At 49.3% G+C, this 23,102-nt stretch overlaps 2 protein-coding genes across 6 annotated transcripts; one reads left to right on the forward strand and one right to left on the reverse strand.

Annotated features, from left to right (window-relative positions):
* SMIM11 (small integral membrane protein 11) lies at nucleotides 1-12,505 on the forward strand. Of its 5 annotated transcripts, XM_058731918.1 has the most exons (6): nucleotides 1-131; nucleotides 3,117-3,199; nucleotides 3,373-3,466; nucleotides 3,822-3,924; nucleotides 9,449-9,619; nucleotides 12,323-12,505. In XM_058731918.1, exons 4-5 carry the CDS (start codon nucleotides 3,913-3,915, stop codon nucleotides 9,602-9,604), a joined length of 168 nt encoding a protein of 55 aa, XP_058587901.1. In that variant the 5' UTR covers nucleotides 1-131; nucleotides 3,117-3,199; nucleotides 3,373-3,466; nucleotides 3,822-3,912; the 3' UTR covers nucleotides 9,605-9,619; nucleotides 12,323-12,505. The 5 variants fall into 5 exon arrangements, with proteins under 5 accessions (XP_058587901.1, XP_058587899.1, XP_058587903.1 ...); XM_058731916.1 differs by lacking the exon at nucleotides 3,373-3,466; XM_058731920.1 differs by lacking the exon at nucleotides 3,373-3,466 and having other exon boundaries at nucleotides 3,827-3,924.
* Nucleotides 12,506-20,154: 7,649 nt separating this feature from the next.
* Nucleotides 20,155-21,910, reverse strand: C5H21orf140 (chromosome 5 C21orf140 homolog). Its single transcript, XM_058731915.1, has one exon. It carries the CDS (start codon nucleotides 21,110-21,112, stop codon nucleotides 20,357-20,359), a length of 756 nt encoding a protein of 251 aa, XP_058587898.1. The 5' UTR covers nucleotides 21,113-21,910; the 3' UTR covers nucleotides 20,155-20,356.
* Between the last annotated feature and the right edge of the window lie 1,192 nt (nucleotides 21,911-23,102).

The following is a 23,102-nucleotide window of genomic DNA, read 5'->3' on the forward strand; positions in this document are numbered from 1 at the left end:
CGAATGCGGCCCGGATCCATTGCGCCGGCGCGCGGAGCGGTGCATGTCGGGATGTGTAGTTTCCCCGCCGCCTTGAGCGAGTGACCGTTCCTGTGCAGGCCCCGGCGCGGGAGCCTCCGCGGCCTGGAGCTGTAAGTGGGTGACATCCGGTCAGCGGGATCCTGACCCGAAGCCCGACAGCTTTTGGGGGGCGCTGGGGAGTCCGGCGGTCGGCCCCGCGTTTGCTGTTCTGTCAGGGATGCCCGCCAGCCGGCCCCCCTGCCGCGCGGCGCCGCCTTCCCGGGTGGGGACCGGGAGGGTGACGGCCGCCGCGGCCCCACCCGCGGAGCGCCCCGGCCTGGCTCGGTCGTCCCGGCGCCGCGGAATCCGCGGATCCGGCGCCGGGGGCGCTGTGTTTAGGCCGGCACGAGGTCCGGACCGGGCCCAGAGTTGTTCCGGACGGAGGGTTTGGAGGGATGAGCGAATATTCCGGACACCCTGTTATGTGGATGGGTGGGGGAAGCGACGGCCGCCGTTGGCCCTCATCCCCGGGTCTCAGCGGGTTAGGTGTTACTCCCCAAGGGTCGGTTATGGAGCAGCCGAGATCCAGCCTCTCTGGCCCTGGGAACCGCAGGTGACCTGGTAGTGGGGCTCAAAGGTCGACGGAGTGATGCCCGGGGTTCACCTGCAACTCCCTCCTCCTCGCACCACCCAACTTCTAATGATTGGGTGAAGAGCTGGGGTGAAAAGGGCAGAGACCGGGAATGCGAACATGTTCCGAAACGTTCTGACACGGCCTAATTAGCGGCTGGAATGAGCGTAGATAGCAGGAGACTGACCACCCTGGAGTTTGCTGGGTGTGCCAAGAAGAAAACGTAGATTCTGGACAGGATTTTGTCCAGATGGCTTTCATTGGCCTAACCTGAATAAACGGAGAGCTTTTCCGGTTTTTAGGATAAATCTGGCAAAGGAAAAAAAAAAATGATAGAAGCAAAGGCTTCTATCTGAGCCACTGTTATTTTTCAGATTTAAGTTAGCTTGAATGGTGCATAGTTCCGGGGGAAGTCTAAAACCTCCTGCACTTCACAGTTTTTATGCCTCAACGGTGTCCACGCCTTGTTGGCTTCTGCAGTTCGGCCCTCAGATACCAGCTGCCTTCTGTGGCTAATATTGCATCAGACATACATATGCCAGTGTTGCTACTAGCCTGCTGATATTTTTAGCGGTCTCGGTTCTCATTTGCTGAAGTCCTGCCAGGTGCTACAAAAGTTAGAGTTAGAGCACGCAATTGAAGCGAGAAGAGGAAAGTTATCATTTGGAGGCAGCAGGTAGGAACGAGCTGGACTGATCAGCCCTCTTGTCTCCCACCCGCTCACTGCATCACTCCCACTACTTTTCTTTGCAGGTTGACTTTAAATATGTTTCCTTCTAAAGAGCTTGAACTTCATCGCCCTAGGTATGAAGCTGAGGCAACTGCCAGTAAATTTTCATAGTCAGATTGTGTGATATCAGAGAAAATGGGGACTTAACGAACTCCAGAGTTGCAGAGTTGTTCCTTGGATTCCGATTTTTTAAAATGAGAACATTTTGGTTCAGAGAGGTTAATGGCTTGCCCCGGGTCACATGCCTGCCATTGGTGCCACCAAGAATAGAGTCCAGCTCTCCAGTTCTCTTGGTCCCTGCTATCTTGCATTGATTGCATTTTGCTCTGGTTGCCTCTTGTTTATGGTTCTTAAGCTTGGCATGCCCATTAGCAGAAGGAGAGATATTTATCGTAACACTAACGGTTGATATTTATTGAAATGTTTTCCATGTACTGAGCACTGTGCTTAGTGTTTATAATCCAGTCTCTGAAGAATTTACAAATGAGAGATGCGGGGCTCAGAGAGGCCAAGTGAGTTGTCCAAGGTCACGCCAGTAGTAAATGTAATATTTGGTTGCCAGAGGGCCAGACCATTGGGTGTTCTTTTTTTAAGTCAACACTCTTTTTTTTTTTTTTTTAATTAATTTCCTTAAATAATCCCTACACCCAGTGTGAGGCTCTAACTCACAATTCCGAGATCAAGAGTCACATGCTTTACCAACTGAGCCAGCCAGGCACCCCATGGGGTGTTCTTTTTAATTTCCTCTCATAAGCTTTTTGGACCTATTTGTTGCCCTTGACCTTGGGAATCAATATCTTACGTTAATCCATGAATGTATCTTACATTGATCCATTAATTCTTACATTAATTCTTGTAATTAATTACATTAATACATTAATATGACCGCAGAAAATAAAGAACAGCCAAACTTACCTACTGTATTTGTACACAGCTCCGTTAGAGCAAGAGTTGTAAAAATAAAATTTACATAACCTTAAACATTGTTCAATTACAACATGGCTAAGCCCTGAGATTATCAGAGATTACTGAAAGTGAAAATTCTAGCAACAGGTCATAGGAACGTGTTTCTCCAGTGCAAGTCAGAATCTCCTGCTACTTGAGGACAAACAGGCCATTTATCCATGAAGAAAACGAGCACCTTCAATCACGTCATCCCATTTAAAGAGATTTATGGTGTACATTCCTATCATGAACTTATCTGGCTTTGAAAGAAGTCATGGGGAAAATTCAGTTATCTTGTGCCAACCACCAGCCTGTTTTCCAGATACTATGACCTTGAATCGATGAGGTATGAATTTTCTATACTTACATGCTTTTGTAAGTAAAAGTTTTAATAAAACACTTTCCCCGAAGTTCATTTTAGTATCCCCATTCTAAAGGCCTGACCTTTTCTTGTGCCTTTTCTCCATTCTAAGTACATTTAAAGGCAAGCATCCCCATGATTTTTGAATTTGCAAAGCTTTCTGCCTATATCAGGGTAAGACTCTGGAGCCACATTGGATGGGTTCAAATCCCAGTCCCTGTGCGACCCTGGACGCGTTACATAAACTTTGTTGCCTCATCTCTGACACAGAACAATAAATCTCTCTCCGGAGCTCGTGTGAAAACTAAATGAGTTTGCACAGCTAATGTGCCGTAGTGCAGCCAGGCACTGTGACGTGAAGCTCTGAGTATACTGTAAGTTGCCAAATTTCAGAAAAAAGTCAGGGCCCTAGAGCCCATCTGGTTGACACCCCCTTTCTTCATTTACAGATGGGACCAAGGCCCCGGGAGGGAAGTCACTTACCAGAGTGCGTGGGTTCTTCATCCAGAACTCAAGTCTTCTGACTCTTGGGGTACGTGCCGTAGCATAAGAATAATGACATACAAGGCCTTGGAGCAGATGCTGTGCTCCAGCTGTGTCCCCTGACCTGTCATTTCCTGCTGCTTCCTCACATTTTAGATGAGATTCTAGATAGGAATTACTTCCTGAGGACAGTTTTTTTCCGTATCATTTATTCCCCTCCAGATATTTTTTAAAAACCAAGATGAGCTTAACACTCAGAGGACTTGAAAAAAGAGAGGCACTCATCCGCCGGCCAGCTCTTTGCTCAGGACAGGAGGTGGGTGGAGAAGACTTGGGAGCTCTTCTGTCCACAGATGCGTGGCGGGGGGGGAGCACCTGTCCCCTCAGGCACAACACTGCCACCGCTGCTCGGGGCTGTGCCCCCAGCCCAGGCAAAAAACAGCCACGGAGACCTTTCTGCTCACCAAGAGCCAAGCCCGTCTTCCTCCCTGAGCCGGGCCATCTGCTTTCCACCAGGCTCTGGGTCCCCTGCTGGGCCCCCCCACAAACCCTCCTCTCTGTGGGGCTTGCTGTCTTTGCTCCTGTGCCCTTTCTCTCCATCAAAGGGAAGGCTTCCTAAGGTGGACTGATCTGGAAAACCCAAAGTGACCTGTTTCTTCTCTCCCCCCCAGAACAGCAAGACCTGACCTCCCAGTTCCTCTCTCCATGTGCTTGTCTGAGCAGGCCCACGTCGACCAGGAGTGACTTCGCAATTGGCCCAGCATGAACTGGAAGGTGAGTATACTTTTAATTTATACGTTGTGGCTTGGTTTTTTCTTTCTCCTCATTGTAAAAAGTGAGAGTAGGGGGCACCAGGGTGGCTCAGTTGGTTAAGCATCCAATTTCAGCTCAGGTCATGATCTCGCAGCTCGTGAGTTTGAACCCCGTGTCAGGCTCTGTGCTGACAGCTCGGAGCCTGGAGCCTGCTTCGGATTCTGTGTCTCCCTCTCTCTGCCCCTCCCCCACTCATGCTCTGTCTCTCTCTCTCTCTCTCTCTCTCTCTCTCTGTCTCTCCCCCCCCCCCCCAAAAAATAAACATTAAAAAAAAAACTTTTTTTTTTAAATTGAGAGTAACAGTGCTGTAGAGGTGGGTTGATTAAAAAGAAAAAATGAATTAAAGCAGGAATCATAATACTATTTAATATTTAATTTTAAGTTAAAACATATAAAAGTTCATTTAGTCACCAGACTTTTGGAGGGGGGTTAGGCCCTTTCTTTGAGTGGGGGTACACTGACTTCAGATCTGCCTCACTTTTCTTGCAAAAACCATGCCTGTAAAGTTTTACCTACAGTTTCACATTTTGGTTTCTTTCAAATGGGTTACTATGTTATGAAACAACCTACATACAAAATCTTTCCAGATTTTTATCTCGTCTTCCCTAATCTTTTACATTTGTGTTGCCAACAGCACTGTTTTTTTTTTTTTTCAACTCGAACTCGAAAATGCATTGAAAGCGTTTGATTTACTTCTCATGGAAACAAGTTTTTTCTTTATAAAATATAGCCATATTTCACTAAGTGTTGTGTTTACAAAAATTACCTATGATAACATCAAGTTCAACTTAAACTAGTTGGGGAATAAACATAGCTGTCCTCTGCAGAACAGATTCAGCAGATGAGAGCACAGGGCCAAGGGCAGAATCCTGCTGGGCATTCAGCGGGCTGCGGGCAGCAGCCAGCAGGTTTTACAGAGGGAAGGAGAATCATCGCATCAAATCCCCAAAGTGGGTGGGGTGTGGTAGCTGTTGGTTTAGAGAGCAGCCACTAAAATAGATCATATTGTAGATTCTTTGAAAGTATGATATCCAGCAAAAATCGTGTTGTCTTCACCGTCTAGAGATGGCTACTATTAACAATTTTGGTGTGTTTTCTTCCAGTGTTTTGTCCATATTTGTAAGTGTAGCGTGTGTATTTTCAAACTTAGGATCTCACTGTGTATTTTTGCAATTATGAGCATTTGCTTGTTCAAAACATCCACCAGCTTTTCATTGCAAGGCTCCCTGGGAAGGTGTGGAAGCAGGACCGGGGCGGGGGGGTGGGCTAGGAGATAGAGAACCCCTCTGCTTCCCCAGCTCTTTGGGGCAAAGGTTTGGGGGGGACCATGCAGAAGGATGGACCATGGGGACTTTTCTCCAGGACAAGCCTGGTTGAATTTAAGAGGCAGAGTGAGGACTTCTTGAAGGGGTTGAAAATGTTGGAGCGTTTGTTTAGCAAATATTGGGATTCCAGAACTCACCGTGGAAAGGCTGGGAAGGAAAGACGAGGCAGCAAGGAGATACAAGGGGAAGAAGCAGAAAACGGCGTGGGGTGGGATTTAGGGAAGGGCCTGTCCTCTCTGTGGTGGCCACAGTCAGTGGGGACAAGAGGCAGTAACTGTACTGAAGGCTTGCTGAGGACTTGTTAAAACACAGACGGTGTTAAAACACACCCCCCCCAAAGTTCCTGATCACTTAGTCTGGGGCTACCACTGGTCTAAGGCAGGCCGCAGAGAACGTTTTTAATCGTAGAATGATGGACAACCCACTTGACCATCCAGGCCAATCCTGCTGGTGACAGAAGGCGTTCTTTCTTATGTCAGGGACAGAATCTGCCCAAACCTTTCCAACTTCGAGCAGACACATAGCTCTGTGGCTGCCTGGGAACCACCTCATGTTTAAGAGGGGGCCCTTCCCTGTACTGTCGGGAAGAAGTGGCCTCTCTTCACACCCTGACTGCATGAGGCTCTGGAAGGCAGCAGGATTATGTAGCCCGTGGTACATCCTGTCGGCTTCCCTTTCTGGCTCAGGGGGCCTGTGGCATCAGTGACAGTCAGTACTGCGCATTAGCGACAGTATTTGCTAATTATTCAAAAAATGAGCCACTCTCATTACACGAGATTTGGGGATTTATTTTAAAAAATTGGTATGGGGCGCCTGGGTGGCTCAGTCGGTTAAGCATCTGACTTCGGCTCAGGTCATGATCTCTGAGTACGTGAGTTTGAGCCTCACGTTGGGCCCGCTGCTCTCCGTGCAAAACCTGCTTGGGATTCTCACTCTCTCCTCTCTTGCTGCCCCTCTCCCACTCCTACTTTTTCTCTCTCTCTCAAAATAAATAAATAGACCTAAAAAACTTTTAAAAATTGGTATAGATCTCGCCCACTCCCACAATATTTTATTCACTTACCCCCTTGAAGGTTGGTTGGTTTTGAGACCGAGACAGGGAGAGCCTGGGTGGCTCAGTTGGCTAAAGAGGCTGACTCTTGATTTTGACTCAGGTTACGATCTCATGGTTCATGAGATCGAGCCCTGCGTTGGGCTCTTCACTGAGTGTGGAGTCTGCTTGGGGTTCTCTCTCCCTCTCTCTCTCTGACCATCCCCCTCCCTCAAAATAAATAAACTCTAAAAAAGTTAAATAAAATGAGGGGTTTGTTAGAAAGAAATCAAAGGCAGACATTTAGCACAACTGAAGCTCAGTCCCCCAGAGGGGCAGGAGTGCAGCCCTGAAACCCTTTGCTTTAAGCCTGGGGAAGGGGGGCCCCTGACCTCTGCTGCCGCCTCTCTGCCCCCCTTCCCGGTCCTGAAACCCCTGCCTTGCGCTGCCTCCTCTCCACTACCTTTAGAAAGAAAGTAAGTACCCACACCACTTGCCTCTGTCCATTTGTTGATGTATTCCCAATTCAGTGTATTTTCTAACTTCCCGTTGAGCTCTACATTTCCCGTCACTGAGCCGTTTGATGTTTAGATCACAGGGAACCGTGAGCTGTGATGTGGGCTCCGTCATAGTAGGACTCCACGGCCTCAGCCGTGGAGATGGGGAGAGCTGGAGGGGTGACTTTCCCATGTGGATTAGTGCTCTGTTGGCCTAGGTCAACCCCATGAACATCAAAGGGGGTTTCCACCTCTGAGCTGCTTGATTTTTGCCGCCAAGGAGGTAAAATAAAAGCACATTTAACGCTTTTTTTCTTTCATAGCTGGTTTGTAAACGTGGCGTCCAGCCTCATCTTGACTGAGAACCTTCAAGAAAATACAGGAATTAGAGGGCTACTGGGGGGAGGTAGCGGAGGTTAGCTCTAAGTCTGAGTGAGGCAGACCCGCGTTCCAAGCTGCTTATATTTGTCACGATGAAAAGTTTCACTTTTGCAAGGTTTTCAGTTTTTTCTACTGTTGCTCGAGTGGTCTTTCTCAGTGCGTATGTCGTATTTATTCTTTGCTGTGAAAATGACTTTGTGCTTGGAAACTGTTACCCAGCTGCTCAGTGTTCTTGGGTTCTGACTGTTCTGGTTAAATTAAAACAATTGAAATATTTGGATTCCTCCTTTGGATGTCCGTTCTCTTCCTGCTGTACCACCTTGCCGTCGTCCTCAAATATCCGTAAGTAGCCTGTTAAATCATTTCAGAGGTAGTGATTGCGGTCGGCTTTAGTAAATTCAGTAGCCCAGACGTCGTTTGTTTGTATAATTTAATAGTAAAATTGGTGAGCGTGGGGAGTGGATGATGCACCTTACAGTGTAGTGATAAAGAGAGCTCAGGTTTTGGAGCGGTCTGAGCTCGGTCAGACCCTCACCGTTCCAGACTTTATACTTTCTCAGCCATAAAATTAGGACAGTCTGTCTGCCTCCCGGGGACAGGAGCCAGGAGCCTGCCTGCTATGGGAGGAACCTGTAGGGGAGGCCCGTAGTGCCCAGTGAGCTCCCTGTAGGCCTCACTGACGCCACGACATCTCAGCATGAAATCTGGGGGCGCCTGGGTGGCGCAGTCGGTTAAGCGTCCGACTTCAGCCAGGTCACGATCTCGCGGTCCGTGAGTTCGAGCCCCACGTCAGGCTCTGGGCTGATGGCTCGGAGCCTGGAGCCTGTTTCCGATTCTGTGTCTCCCTCTCTCTCTGCCCCTCCCCCGTTCATGCTCTGTCTCTCTCTGTCCCAAAAATAAATTAAAAAGTTGAAAAAAAAATTTTTTTTAAATAAAAAAAAAGAAATCTGTATCTAGGTCTAAGCCTAAAGAATTGTAATAAAATTGTGCGAACACGTATGTACATAATTTATGATTTCATTAAGTCCGTTTCCTTGAAACTCGGGAAGCAGGGGAAAGAAGATCGGCATCGAGGTTAGAATATTTCGTTCTGGCTCTGGCCTCATCCTGAATCGGCTGTGTGACGCAGGCCTCTCCCCGACCATGAGCTTCACTCTCCTTGTTTGTGAGGCAAACAAGTGGTAGATTTAAGTCGTGCTTAAAACCCCTCCCGGCCCTCCCGCTCTGTGAGCATATTGTTCCCGGCTAGCTGAAGTTTTCACGGACCCATTCTGTTAGAAGGAGAGACAAATGTGCTTCCTGTAGTAGAATCTAGTAGGACCTCCTTATGTGGGAATGGCGTATAATAAGTTATGTTTGGCAGTTTACTGATTTCACTGGAATAAATCCTCCCTAATTAATCCTCTACAATAAGTGACCACTCAACTAAAGCACACCTTTATTCGGGAAGGGATTTTTACTCACGCGAAAAGCTCACAATTATCATTCAGGTCACGCTAACCGTGTTCATGAAACAAGGATAGTATTTCCCTTGAGATACCGTTGCTCTATGTGCACTAACATCGTAACGTACCTACTAGTACAGACAGTAATTCAAATCCATCGTTATTCCCCGGACGCCATTGCGGCCCATGGGTCAGAACTTACCCTCTAACCGGAAACTATGGGAACAGTTAATGAGTAGCTCAGTTTTCATGTTTTGAATTTTACCGTATTTTTATATTTATTGAAGCGCCGATGCTGATGAGTGGCTACAACCAAGAGGAAATCGTAGCCTCCTAGGATCAGAGAATCTAGAGACGGGGTCTGGCCCACCTCCCTTGAGGAGGCAGAAGCTTAGAAGTCAAGTGCCTGACCCAGGTCTCGTGGTCAGTCGGTGGCAGAGCAGGGCTATAGCCCGGGCCCCCCTGCGCCCCCCCCCCACCTCAGCTCTGGCTGCTTTCACTGGACCGCAGTGCCTCCTGGGCAGCAGGGGCCGGGGTGACCGGCCCAGGGCCTGGTCCAGTCGTGGGAGACCACAGTTACGTCTGCGGCCCGTGGGTGGTTCGCGCAGGAAGCTAGCAGCAAGGGGGCGGTGGAGGGCGGAGGGAAAACTAGACCGCGTCTGTCCTGGTCGCCAGCGTAGCCCCAGCAGCTGGCCTAGTGCCTGTTACGTGATAGGTGTGCGGTAAGGGTTTGCTAAACGAGGGAATGTAACAGAAACGTTCCTTCTCAATCATAGTACATCTAGAATGCTTGCTTTCTTCTTTAAGGTCCTTGAACACATGCCCTTGCTGCTGTATATCTTGGCAGCAAAAACCTTAATTCTCTGCCTGGCGTTTGCTGGAGTCAAAATCTACCAACGGAAAAGATTAGAAGCAAAACTGGAAGCTGAAAAAAAGAAGCAGTCAGAGAAGAAAGATAACTAGAGGGAAAAATCAAAGGTATGGGGACTTTGCTCGTGCAAAATTTACAGCGGGCCGGGGTGGGCCGAGGCACAGACGTGGGGGTCAGAGAACCCCTCCTGCCTCCAGTCTGAAGGCCGCGTGAGACCCACCTGCTGTCTGATGGGGGGCATCTGCGGGAGGGGAGGCGTGCAGATCCCGGCCCCCTGCACCCTGGGTGCAGATGAGCTAGGTTGTGCCCGCCTCTGCTCGAAGCCTGGGCGCTGCTCCCTTATCCAGGCAGCGGGGCTGAGCAGGTGTTGGGTCGCAGAACTCTTGAGAATTTCCTGAGAGCCGTGGACCTTCTCCCAGCAGAAGCACGCATAGTAGAAACACCTACAGTTGCACATCAAATTGCAGACGGGGGTGGGGAGGAGGTGGGGTCACAGGTCTGTGGAGACCCATGCCCGTACCTAAGATGAACGAACCCTGCTCGATCTTCAGGAGAAAGTCTGACTCCCAGGAATGGCATAGAAATCCCTTCCCAATGTGTTCTTGCCCCTCCAGTGCTCACTCCCCACACTTCTGCAGGCCACTCCTTGACCGTGGGAGACTTTCCGGCCCCTTGGCCTTGGCTTGTTAGTCCCAGAGGGTCCTTCCCAACAACCTCTTCATGTAAGCGTGAAGTCTTACTCGTCGCGGTAGCCCTGGGCCTGTCACAGCACCCAAGAGGTGCCCAGAGCACATCTGTTGAGTTAAGGCACCAGGAAGTAGTTCTGAAACGCCCACCACAGAGTGAACAGACGATGATCAGCACCTCCCTTAGTTCTGGTGTGTGATCTGATTTCTTCCATTTATCGGGTTGAATTCTGTGCTGCTCTGAAAATTTGAGGATTCAACTACGGTGACAGGGGTTTCTAGATCAGCGGTCCCCAAACTTGGCTCCTGATCAGAATTGTTGAAAGTGCAGATTTCCAGGCCCCGACCCCCGAGAGATTCCATTACGTGGGTGTAGACATCTGTTCTTTTGAAAAACCATTAAGGGATTCTTCTTTCTTTTTTTTCTTTCTTAACATACGTAGGTGTATTTTTTATTTAAATTTTAGTTAGTTAACATGCATTTAAATTTTAGTTAGTTAACACAGCCCTTTCAGCAACGTGTCGCTCTAGGAGCCACTGGGCCAGCGATCTCCTAACCCCTCTCCACCCGGAGATCCCATGCTTCTGTAAATAGGAATTCCCATAGAGGATTTAAAAACCTTTTTTAATGTTGATTTATTTATTTTGAGGGAGAGAGAGCGAGCAGGAGAGGGGCAGAGAAAAAGAGGGAGAGAGAGACTCCCAAGCAGGCTCCGAGCTGTCAGCACAGAGCCTAACACGGGGCTCGATCCCACACACTGTGAAATCATGACCTGAGCAAAAATCAGCCTCAGATGCTTAACCAGTTGTGCCACCCAGGTGCCTCCCGTAGAGGATCTTTAGGCCTGTGGAGGTGTAGGGGCGCCTGGGTGGCTCTTTCGGTTAAGCATCAGCCTTCAGCTCGGGTCACAATCTCACACTCCGTGAGTTCAAGCCCCACGTCGGGCTCTGTGCTGACAGCTCGGAGCCTGGAGCCTGCTTCGGATTCTGGGTCTCCCTCTCTCTCTGCCCCACCCCCGCCCACGCTCTCTCTCTCTCTCTCTCTTATTATAAATAAATAAATGTTAGAAGAAAAAAGTTTGGACCTGTGGAGGTTAATGGCACACGACTAGTAATCGTAGCAACACTTACTGAATGACTGTTGTGTGGCTAGCATTTTGCTCAGCATTTCTCAGCTGGCTGGCTTATCGCTTCTGCTGATAGCTCTGCGGGGCCCGTTCAGACTGAGAAAGGGCTGGCCCTCTGCCTCGTGAAGAGCAGAGTCAGGATCGAACCCAGGTCAGACACGGGCCCACCGGGCCTCACCCCAGCTGCATCACCTTCCCGAGTGCAGGGACGTGCACTGAGAGACTGTGAAGCACAGCGGCTCTCCGGTCCTCACCCCGGGCCCAGAATCCCCTCCTCTGTCATTGCCCCCCACGCCGTCCCTGGCCAGAACCTTGGTTTTTTTGGAAACGGTGTTTTACTGGCTGAAACCCAGGAGTGGGCAACTGGGGTGAGGAAAGAGGGAGCATTGCAAAACTAAAACCATCAAGGGAGGGCAGTTCTCTTTGAAATGTGTGGTAGGTTGAATTTCTGTCTCAGGCAGAGTCTAATTTTTTTTAATGTTTTATTTATTTTTGAGAGCAAGAGAGACAGAGCACGAGCAGGGGGAGGGGCAGAGAGAGAGGGAGACCCAGAATCCGAAGCAGGCTCCAGGCTCCGAGCTGTCAGCACGGAGCCCGATGCGGGACTTGAACTCACAGACCGTGAGATCATGACCTGAGCCGACTGAGCCACCCCGGTGCCCCCAGAGCCCTCATTTTGCGTTAGACCAAGAAGAAGAAGGAGAGATGGGATGTGGGGCCACGAGCGCTTCCCTCCCACCGGCACCCGCAGAGGCCTCGGGGCGCAGGGGCTGCCGCGAGACTGATGCTTCATTTTCCTGCCAGCCTCGAACCTGCTTTTAAACCAGGGCAGAAAACCGGGATGTTGAAAATAACATTCTTTTAATAGATAAACTTGCGGTGGTTTCTGTTTGTTACGTTGAACCGGCTGATCGCCAGGGTCAGCGCTGAGCAGGTCAAACCTCCATCAGTGTTCAATCAGACATTTCATACCCACCCTTTTTGTCTTCCTTTCTAGAGTTTGCGATTTAAATGTCAGCCTGAGTGGACCCCAGCTGAGAAGGAAGCGGAGACCCTTACTGAATGGGGTGTTGGAGGATAGACTCCCAACCTATAGGTTTAACTTAAAATTGTATGCATTTTTTTATGCCCTTGAAAGAACCAGTATTTTGTTTACTGAAATAAAATACCTTTGTAAAAACGTTGTCTCTGTCTCTGGAATAAGCCAGAGCATTTCTGTCTCACGCAGACACACACCGCCCCCCACCCCCACCCCCCACCCCCCGCCCGGTGTTGTGAGAGGAGGGAGTTTTGCCAACCTGCACCCCTCCCGGCCTTTTGGGATCGCAGGTGCTCTTGACCCAGGACCGGGCGGAGGGAGAAGTGGCGTCTGCTCCGGGGGTGGGAGCCTCGGCCACCCGCCCTCCCCGGCTCTCCGGCCCTCTGCTGTGCTGCCCTCCCGCACGCTGCCCTGCTCCGGCCCGCCTCCGGCCATGTTTCCATTGTTGGGGTGGAGGGAGGCCGCACCCCACTTGCCCAAGCCACGTTAGCGCCTCTGCTGACCCAGGAGGGTCCTCGTGGGGAGGGCTGCAGGGTGAGACCCATCGGCCACACTGGGCGGGAGTCTAGGAAGAACTCGCGTCCCCGAGTCCTGCTGTGACAGAGTTAGAAGAGCGGGGTGTACACGGTCCTCTCCCCCCCCACCCCCACCCCGTGTGCTTGTTGGGATTTGCGATAAGAGACGAAGGGGAGGGATGAACCAGGGAGCCTTTCAGGTTTGAGAGAAGCGATCCTAAGATTTTTTGACTCAGCACCTCACAGACGGAGATCTCTGCCAAAAGATTCACGATGTCTCACTTCCCTCGATTAGAGAGCGGATCAGGGATGAGAAAGCAGTAACCAAAGCCATACATCTGGGGGAAGGTTTGGTCCCGTTGCTGGTGGCCACGTGGAACATTTGCATGGGTGTGTAATCGACCCTTGAGCCACGGAGGTTTGAACCACAGGGCTCCACTTGTAAGTGGGTTTTTTCCATAAATACAGTGCTGTCAATGTATTTTGCTTATGGTTTTAACGGTTTTTTTCCCTAGCTTGCTTGAAGAACACATTATATTTTTCCTTCCCTTCCCCTATGGTCTTCTGTTAAGTTTCTCGGATTGCACATGTGAGTGAAATCATACGATATTTGTCTTTCTCTGACTGACTTATTTCACTTAGCAGAATACCCTCCGGTGAAAATTAAGCCACAAACAGAGAGGGAGGCAAACCATAAGAGACTCTTACACACAGAGAACACACTGAGGGTTGATGGGGGGGGGGGGGGTGGGGGGACGGGGAAAATGGGAGACGGGCATTAAGGAGGGCACTTGTTAGGATGAGCACTGGGTGTCGTATGTAAGAGATGAATCCTAGGAATCTACTCCCGAAGCCAAGACTGCACTGTATACACTGTATATCAGCTAACTTGACAATAAATTATTCAAAAATAAAATTGGAAGAAACCATTTTTAAAATTCATGGTCAGAAATGACATGTAACCATTTGCAGAATAAGAGCTGATATGAAAGATGAAGAGAAAAGAACCCATTGTATAATACATACACAACAGACGTGTTAATCAACTGTTTATGTCCATCAGTAAGACTTTTTGGTCAACGATAGGCTATTAAGTTTTACGAAGAATACAGGTGAATTTTTGACTACGCAGGGGATTGGCATCCTTAACCCCTGCATTCAAGGAGCAGCTGTGTATTAATGGGTGTCCAGCCCACTGTGGCCCAGGTTGACAGAACTTCGAATTTTAAACCAGAGAGGTAAAAGGAATTCTATCGTTCTTAAATTTTACTATGGTTACTGGATGCTCTTAGCCACAATTTAGGAAGCAGCATTGACATAGGATCAAATTCTAGGTACAGAATTCGTTCTGACCCAACAAGCTACAAATCCCCAGAGTCCATGTGGCCTGGGTCTCGTGGAACATAAACAGACCCAGAACAGAAGTGGAATGCCCTAGGATTTCTGCGCCCTGGTCCCCACGTTCCCCGAGTTCCTCAGGTGGGGTCCAGAACTGACCCTGGGCCACGGCCAACCCTCCTGCCTTTGTCAGGGTGCCCTCTCCAGCCTGGCAGGCGACCCACCCACCCTGGCCTAGGACCTCCGTCTCTGCTTCCTTCCCCCTCTGCAGGGCTAGGGCATCCCTGGCTTCCAGCACGCGGGGTACCTCTGGGTACCTTTCCTCCCACGTGCACCCCCTGCTGGCTGCCTCGTCAATCCTAGGAGCGGGGCTGTAACCTTTTCCTGGAGAGTCAATCTGCCCAACCAGATGATCCACGTTTATTTTAAACAGGTGCTTTCCTAGGGGACTGAAAACTGGGGAATTTGTGGAACGTGGGGTTATCTTGGAAAATTTGGTAGAGGGTGACCTAAGGATTGAACTGCTTAAACCATTAACCACACACAAAGTCGGTAGATGTATTGTTTGAGTTCAAATGATTGGCGGATGCAGGCTGTGCGTGGATGAATGTAGGTGGACAGAGAGATCGGTGCAGCCCGCAACCAGGACCCCAGCCGGTCTGCGGCGATCCAGCAGCTCTCCGACCTTAACTGTGAGTGGATCCATAAGAAGACCGCCCCCGGGCAGCCGGAAGAGGTTTCTGAGAGCGAAAACTGAAACCTATTCTCTCCCCCCAGGGGAGCTCCGGGACCCCTTACACAGATCCCATTTAATCTAATTATTAGACTTGTCCTAACACCTCTCTATTGGTTTCAAGCTGATAACTTATCGGAAGCAGAAATGAAAAGGCCGTTAGCAGGAGAAATGCCTCGGCACGAAAGAGGTGGTCTTTGTGAAGCGGACCGAGCCTGAGAAGTCACTGTACCATCACCTAGTGCCAGACGACACAGTGGCCGACGGCCCCACACCGGGACCACCGCACGTTATGACTTTATGTTCACAAGGATGACCTTAGTCACTAAGAAAAGGTTCAACTACTTTGCTTATCGAGTCAGAGAGGCAGAGACATATATGATGTATTTCAGGAACTGAATAGTTCAAACGAAAATATCTTGAGTGTGTTAAAAAGCATTACCTCTCCCCCGAAGAGTATCCAAATTCTCATCTCTGCGGAAACATAGCTGCCTAAATGATTCAGTCTTGACGATCTCTCTCTCTCTCTCTAATATTTATTTTTGAGATAGCACAAGCGGGGGGAGGGCAGAGGGGGACAGAGGATGCAAAGCGGGCTCTGCACTGACAGCAATGAGCCCGATGCGGGGCTCGAACTCAGGAACCGGGAAATCACGACCTGAGACCAACTGGGACGCTCCGCTGACTTCATCGGACCCCCGGGTGCCCTAGTCCCGATGGTTTCTAGATGCCTGGGCCTTGATAGCAGGGCGTCTCGCCTGACTTGATCACGTGGATGTTCCTCGACATCGCCTCTTGGGCGGTCCCCGGTCGCCCCTGTGTGGGAGCGAAGCCGGGAGATAATGGAGAGAGTCTGGAGGGAAACAAGAATGCAGGATGGGTTCTCCAACGTGAGCACACATGAGAGGCAGTTTCAAATGCAGATTCCTGGGGTGCCTGGGGGGCTCAGTCAGTTAAGCGTCTGACTTCGGCTCAGGTCATGATCTCAGGTTCGTGGGTTCGAGCCCTGCATTGGGCTCTGTGCTGACAGCTCAGAACCTGGAGCCTGCTTCGGATTCTGCGTCTCCCTCTCTCTCTGCCCCTCCCCAACTCACACTCCATCTTTCTCTCTCTCTCTCAAAAATAAATAAGCATTTAAAAAATAAGAATAATTAAATTAAATTAAAAATAAAACCTTTAAAAAATATATTAGAGGGGCGCCTGGGTGGCTCAGTCGGTTAAGCTTCCAACTCTTGGTTTTGGCTCAGGTCATGATCTCACGGTTTCATGAGTTCGAGCCCCGCATCGGGCTCCTGTAGAATTGTCCTGTGATCCCCAACTTTGCAGCAGGCTGAGTACCTCCCGGGAGGGGAGAGGAACCTCGGTAGCCTTGGGAGAAGGCAGGATTGACGGAAAAGTTTTTCTGAAAGGGGGAAGCTTGAGCTCCATCAGGGCTGAAGGAGACAGAGGAAGGGGGACCGGCTGTGCGAGGAAGCAGGGAGGGCCCGAGGAGGGGGGTCATCTGGGGACCAGGCACTGAAGGCCTTGGAAGCCAGGGCGGTGGCCTCAGTTTCCCCTCCGGCTTGGCACAAGGCCTTCTGCTCCCAACGTGGGAGGGGTGCTGCGTGCAGCGGGGAGAGCCCCCTGTGTCTCGCCCATGAGGGGCCAGACTCCACAATCCCTTCTCCCTCTGCCTTCTCCCCTCGGACGGAGGCACCCTCCTCCCTGTTCCCCCGTGGCCTCTGTGGTGTCTCCCTGCTTCTGGGGCTCCAGCGGCTCAGCTGAGCTGGGAGAGGGGGCTGAGCTGCCAGCCGTCCGAGTAGCTGATCGAGGCAACAGGCTCCAAATGGAAGAGTTAAGCCTTTAACCACTTACTCTGAGGGTACCAGATGGCACCAGCAAGAGTCTAAAGTGAGGAGGAAGGGCCGGCCTGCCCCGTTCCGTTCCCTACCCCCCCCCCCCACCCCCCCGTGCACCTGCCAGGGGTCAGGTGGATCCGCCCAGACAGAGAGCTGCTCCCTAAACAAAGGCTCTGGTGGTTTCAGGGCCCCCTGGGGTGTGGGTGGGAGGCCAGAGGGAAGGTCCTGGAGTGGAGAAGTCAGAGTGGGGCGAAGTGTCCCCAAGCCTTCCCCTTCCCCGCGAGGAGCCTGGAGACCCCACCAGGGGAGCCCAGAGTGAAGGCGCCAGGCTGGGGGTGCAGATGTGTGACCTGTCAGTGCTCCCCCCACCGCCCCCCGCCTCCCGCCTCTGGAATCCTGATGCAGTGGCTTGTTCAGCAGCCGTTTGGGACAATGAGGATGGAACCATGTTAGGACAGTGGAAGGACTCTGGGTTCTTGTTGACCATGGATCCATCGTATTAGCCCTGAGCTGCCACCTTGGCACTTCTTGATTTTTCTGTGGTGGAGGTGGGGTACCTTCTTTTAAAAAAATTTGTATTGTGTTTGTTTATTTTTTGAGAGAGTGAGAGAGAGAGAGAGAGAGAGAGAGAGAGAGAATGCCTGAGCAAGGGAGGAGCAGAGAGAGAGAGAGAGAGACAGGGAGAGAGAGAATCCCAAGCAGGCTCCGTGCTGCCAGCACAGAGCCCAGTGCAGAGCTTGATCCCATGAACCGGGAGATCATGACCTGAGCCAAAATCAAGAGCCAGACACTTAACTGACTGAGCCACCCAGGAGCTCCCTGGGGTGCCTTCTCTGTTAAATCTCTGTGGGTTAGGTCTCCACTACTCACAGCATGACCTAATCCTAACCAACCCACGAAGCCTGCTAGAGACGGGCGCGAAGGTTACTTGAGAAGACGTGCATTCTGCCTGACCTTCCTGTCACTACAGGTGTCCGTGTCCCTAAGGGAGTCAGTTACCGCCTGGACTTGTCTTCATGGGCAGATGAGCTTAAGGATCACTGCCCTGCCTATATATAGGGTGACCGTCTAAACTGAGTGAGGTCAAGTACGTGAAAATGGTTTGTATGTCTAAAACGATCACACATGGAAGGAGTCTGCACCTCCTGGGTAGGCCTTGGACCTTCCTCGGGTGGACAAGGCAGGATCCACTGGGCCCCAGCTCCATTTGCCTATTTGCTTTTGGGCTCATTTTAGGACAGACTGTTCCAACACACCACCTCCTTGGGAGTCACCATGGTCCATGGAGACAGAGCGGGGATGTGGTTGTGGGTGACGGTGAGGGCCGAAGAGGAAGGGATACCTCACCAGCCGACCTCTTAGCAAGACAGCAGCTCCTCTGACCTCATGAAGTCTCTTCCAGAGGACTCGTCCACACACGCAGGGTTGCTGTGCCTCGTTACCTTACTGTTTGTTTCATTCAGGCGTAGCACGCGATTGGTCTCGAAGAGTCCTGGCTATGCTCACCATCCTCCCTGTCCTCCCCATCAGAAGAAACCTCTTATTACCATCAGCTGCCTAACCTATCACAGATGGTCTTAAAAGAAATGCCAGAGAACAAAGTTCCTTTGATCAAAGTATCTTCAGATGCGTCTACTCTCATTATGCCCTGGTGATGAAAAGCAGCAGGAATGTTCCCCAAAGAGTGAAAAGGAAATGAGGTCAGCAACATCAGGTCTAACCGTGGGCATCCTTGCCGGCCCTCAGCTTGGACTACAATAACAGGAGCTTCAGTTGATGGGGCACTCAGGAGGTGCCAGACATGGCTTGCGCTAAGAGTTTTAAAGCCCTCAACGCTAATTGACTAATGAGTTAACTGAGCCTCAGGGAAGTGAAGTAACTTGTCCAAAGTCCCCTGGTTCATAAGCTGGAAACTTGAGATTCCACCTAGGCCTATCCGACTCCCAAAGCCCAGCGTACTTTCCATGACTTTCTGCTGGAAGTTTCCACGCTTGGTATTACGCAGCATTTCTTAATTATGCATCCAGTATTATGTAACTAAGTTGCACATTAAGGGGGGTCCTTTTGATGTCTCTGGCTATACTGACGTCTCTTTCCCCTAAGTGCCTTCCTAATGATGAAACCAGGTCTCAAGGGAAGAGGACCCCAAACTCATCTTATTAGATCATTGTGGTATTCAAACAAAAATAGCGTCCGTTGGTTTATCTTGTTTGAGAACCTTAAAAGTCTTCCATGTTTCCCCTCTCACTGCAAAATAATGTGTTTTTGCAAGGCATCCTGCCTCTTGCTCAATTTTGTGTTGAAATATCTTTTTGTTGTGGGTGTCCACTTGGAGGCGGCTGCTTTGTCAGCTGGTGTCGCCTGGTGTCGCCATGTTGTGGGAGGGAAAAAAACGCCAAATACTCCGGGAACAAAGCCAAAAATGGTGGTTAGGCCTGTGGGCTTTAGACTCTGACTTCAAAACATCTCCGTCTCCTCACCTGTAAAGTGGGGAAATGGTAGAACCTACCTGATGGGGTCATTATGGGATTAAATGAATGCCCAGTAGTAGAGAGGCAGTGTGAATAATGGCTGTGCACATGATCTTTGGATTTGAATTTTAAAATTTTTTTATGTTTATTTATTTTTGAGAGAGAGAGAGAGAGAGAGCACGAGCAGGGCACTTGGCAGAGAGAGAGGGAGACGCAGAATCCGAAGCAGGTTCCAGGCTCCGAGCTGTCAGCATGGACCTCGACGCGGGGCTCGAACACAGGAACCATGCGATCATGACCTGAGCTGAGATCGGACGCTTAACCGACTGAGCCACCCAGGTGCCCGTGAACTCTTCATTTAAATCTTCACTCCTCCACCCCAGAGCAAGTTACATGATCTCTTGATTCTTGGAGGATTCTTGGATTAACGGGTTCCACAGACTCCTGTTCACTTCACCTGTTCACCCACCAACTCCCAGCTGAATCAATCCCTGTTACAGCTTTCCAGGTGCTTTATGGGACAACCAACTTACCTTGGAGCATCTGGATGGGTTTTCACCTTCTTGGAACCTCCTTGTCTCTCACTCACCCTCCGACACCTTTTTTTCAAGCAACGGGAAGCAAAAAGCCTGTTTAGCCACTGTCTGGACCACATCTCCTACTGATGGCAAACTGGTTCCCCGTAGATTATTTTGGTGGCTCAAGCTGGTTGGCACACTATTTCAACCTTTTTGTGACCGCACACTTGGTTCTTTTTCTTTCTGACCTAAAAGTTTCGACCACACAACCTTTAGCTCTGACCACCCCTGCTCCCCATCAAGCTCCTTTGGGCTTAGTTGTAATCCTCCCACTGACCAGCCCTCAAGATGGCCTTAACAAGATGGGAGTCGAGATCCCTAATTCACCAACAAGTTTTAATGGAACCTCCAGTAAACCTACAGCACTTTGCCAACACTCTTAGAAACCTCAGTCCTCACAGCATCCCTGTGAGGTCGTTGTTGAAGTATCTTTGGCTGCAGTGGTCCAGAGTCGAGCCCAGCAGAGTTGGTAACGACTGCCCGTAGCATGGTCCCAACCGCTTGTTAGAGGAATCACCCTTAAGAAAATTTACCAAGATAGTAGTTTTCCCATCTCCGCACTCTGTTGGTTAGGGTTTTCCATTTGCTTGGGTTTATCCTTTCAATCCCTTTGCTAATTAAATCTCTGACAAGGATGTACTGGTAAGAATAGACACTGTCAATGTACTGAAAGCAAAACTCCTTTCTGTTATTGATGATAAACCATTTCAAAGAAGACCAGGCTGAGTCTAAAGGGTTTAGGTAATTGTAAAGGGAAGGCAGAGAGAGTAGTTCGTGGCCACAGGACTTGGCTACCTCCGGGCAACACACAAGGCTCGTTAGGTTAATGACCGATGGGGCATGGATCTGGGCCTCTGGCTCTTTGTCTTCCTCTGGCTTCTTCTCGTCTTGCTGCCTTCTCTCTTTGACCACAATGGCGCACTTCCCGTAGGCCTTCCTTGCCACATCACAGAACTCAGAGAAGAGGCTGTCTTCCTGTTTGATGCATACCTCATCTCTAAGGAACGTCCGGTACTTCCAAGGCACCCATCCTTGACTACCACCAGCATGCACGATACACCAAGTTGGAGTTTGCATGAAACACCCGTCACTGAAATCTTCTCCAGTGACAAGACTCTCGGCAATATTGGTTTCTCCAAAATATATGGTCTTAAATCCATCATTTTGCAGTGTTTTCAGCGTTTTCAAATATTGGAGGCATCGCTCCCTCTTGATGTTATCGAATGGATTTCTGGTAATGATGTTTCTTAAAAGAGGGTTTGCAAAGTGAGGCATGGTGTCTTCTCAAGGGTTTTTAAAAGCCTGCATGTCTCCATCTGTGCAGCTTTGGCAAGAGTGACGTGATGACCTCACAAAGGGCTTTCTTACAGCGAGGCCAGTCACATAGATACACTGTGGATTTCAAAGCACCACGAAACACATACTGAGAACAATTTTCTTCTGGCTTATATGATATGGGAACGGGAAATGCGAACCACGAAAAAATGTTTCTTTGACATCGCTTCTGCCATGGTCTGGGGCAGAGATTGGCAATCGTAAGAGTTCGCTAGAGCTGTTGTAACAACATACCAAAGACTGGCCAGCTTAACCAACAAAGTTATTTTCTCATGTTCCCGGAGGCTGGAAGTCCAAGATCAAAGTGTCAGCAGATTTGCTTTCCTCTGAGGTCTCTCTCCGGGGCTGGTAGATGGCCACTGTCTCACTGTGTCCTCACATGGCCTTTCTTCTGTGTGCTTGCATGTCTCTGGCCTAATTTCTTTATGATCTTTAGGATTTCTTTATGTTGGATTAGGACCGACCCATATGACCTCATTTTACTTTAATCACCTCTTTAAAGACACTCTTTCCAAACATAGTCACATTCTGAGGTACTGGGGATGGTTAGGGCTTTGACACATAATTTGCGGGACGGAGGGACACAATCCTAACCACAACAGTCCTTTAACGGTGATGAGCCAAATTTAGGACGCCTTTCCGATGGGTTCATGAGGACAAAGAGGAATATTTACATTCATTCGTCCATTCCAAATGTATTTATTGAGCACCTGCTAAGCACCGGGCATTGTGTCAGGAGCCAGTGGTACAGCGATGACACGTCCAGTGAGACCTGCCCATGGGTGTGGGTTAGTCTGCGTATGCATGGAGTTCACAGGTGGAAGAGGAAGGTATGGCAAATAGTACAAAAGAGTCAGTCTGCAAGCCTATCTTTCATTGGCTGCCAGTTCTTGAGTGAATTCAGTAACCCATCTGGAAAGCACTTTTGATTTATACACTCAAGGCAAAAGGACACTTTGCTTTAAATTCTAGCGGCCTCTTCAACTGCCTTTGTATTTTCTTGTTCCCTTCTTTAGAGCTAAAGATGTTTCCTAAATGTGCAATTAGATTCCCTCAAATGACAATGTGGACGAGATGATTTGTCAGGTCCTTCACTCAGTTGCTGAACAGATGAGTGTTTCTCTTCCACCAGGGTTTTCTTGGGACTCAAGCTTAGGCAACCCTAGACAGTAAGATTATGCCAGCCTAGTAAAGTTAACACGAAGCGTGTGCTCTCTGGACAGCCTCTCAGAAACCAGGATCAGGGAGTTTGGGTTGGTAATTAGCCTGTGACCATTTTCTCTTTGGATTTTTCCAAAAAAAAAAAAAAAAGTGGGGACTGTTTTTCAGACCAAATTTGATAGGAATTCCAAATATGTGGAACAGGAATGTGGCTGCTGTGGCTGAAATAATGGTGGTCCCAGAGTCACCCTGTTCAGCCACCCTCTCTCTCCCCTGTCCCAAGGTACCTTGTGCCCTGGAACAGCAGTGTGAGAGCACTATATAAAGCAATGAGGTCGATTCCAAGGCAATTCTTTGCTTTTTTCATCCAATGTTTAGTTATGGATATGAGAAACATGTTCAGAAGTATAGAAGAGAATGTATCATATGTTATCTTCTGTGTAAATATATATGTATGAGTAAATGATAAATAGATATGCACATTTACTTGTATTTTCAAGTAGGATAAACAGAGGATGAACCAAATATAAATTAAAATTGCTTACCTATAAGTGAAGGGATAGAACAGGAGGGACAAAAAAGCAGGAGACATTGGCTTTTTCGAATGTATCTTGTTTCATAGTTTTAACCAGAAAATGTAGACATTTTACATTTTTTACAAACAAAAGGAAAAAAAGAAAAAGAAAACAAAGGATCTGAAAAATATGCAAATAAAGCTGAAACTAACGAACCTAACTGCTTCTCCTGTCAGTAACAGCAGCAACAAAAT

This window comes from Neofelis nebulosa, chromosome 5 (assembly GCF_028018385.1).
Source record: "Neofelis nebulosa isolate mNeoNeb1 chromosome 5, mNeoNeb1.pri, whole genome shotgun sequence".
Taxonomy (NCBI): domain Eukaryota; kingdom Metazoa; phylum Chordata; class Mammalia; order Carnivora; family Felidae; genus Neofelis; species Neofelis nebulosa.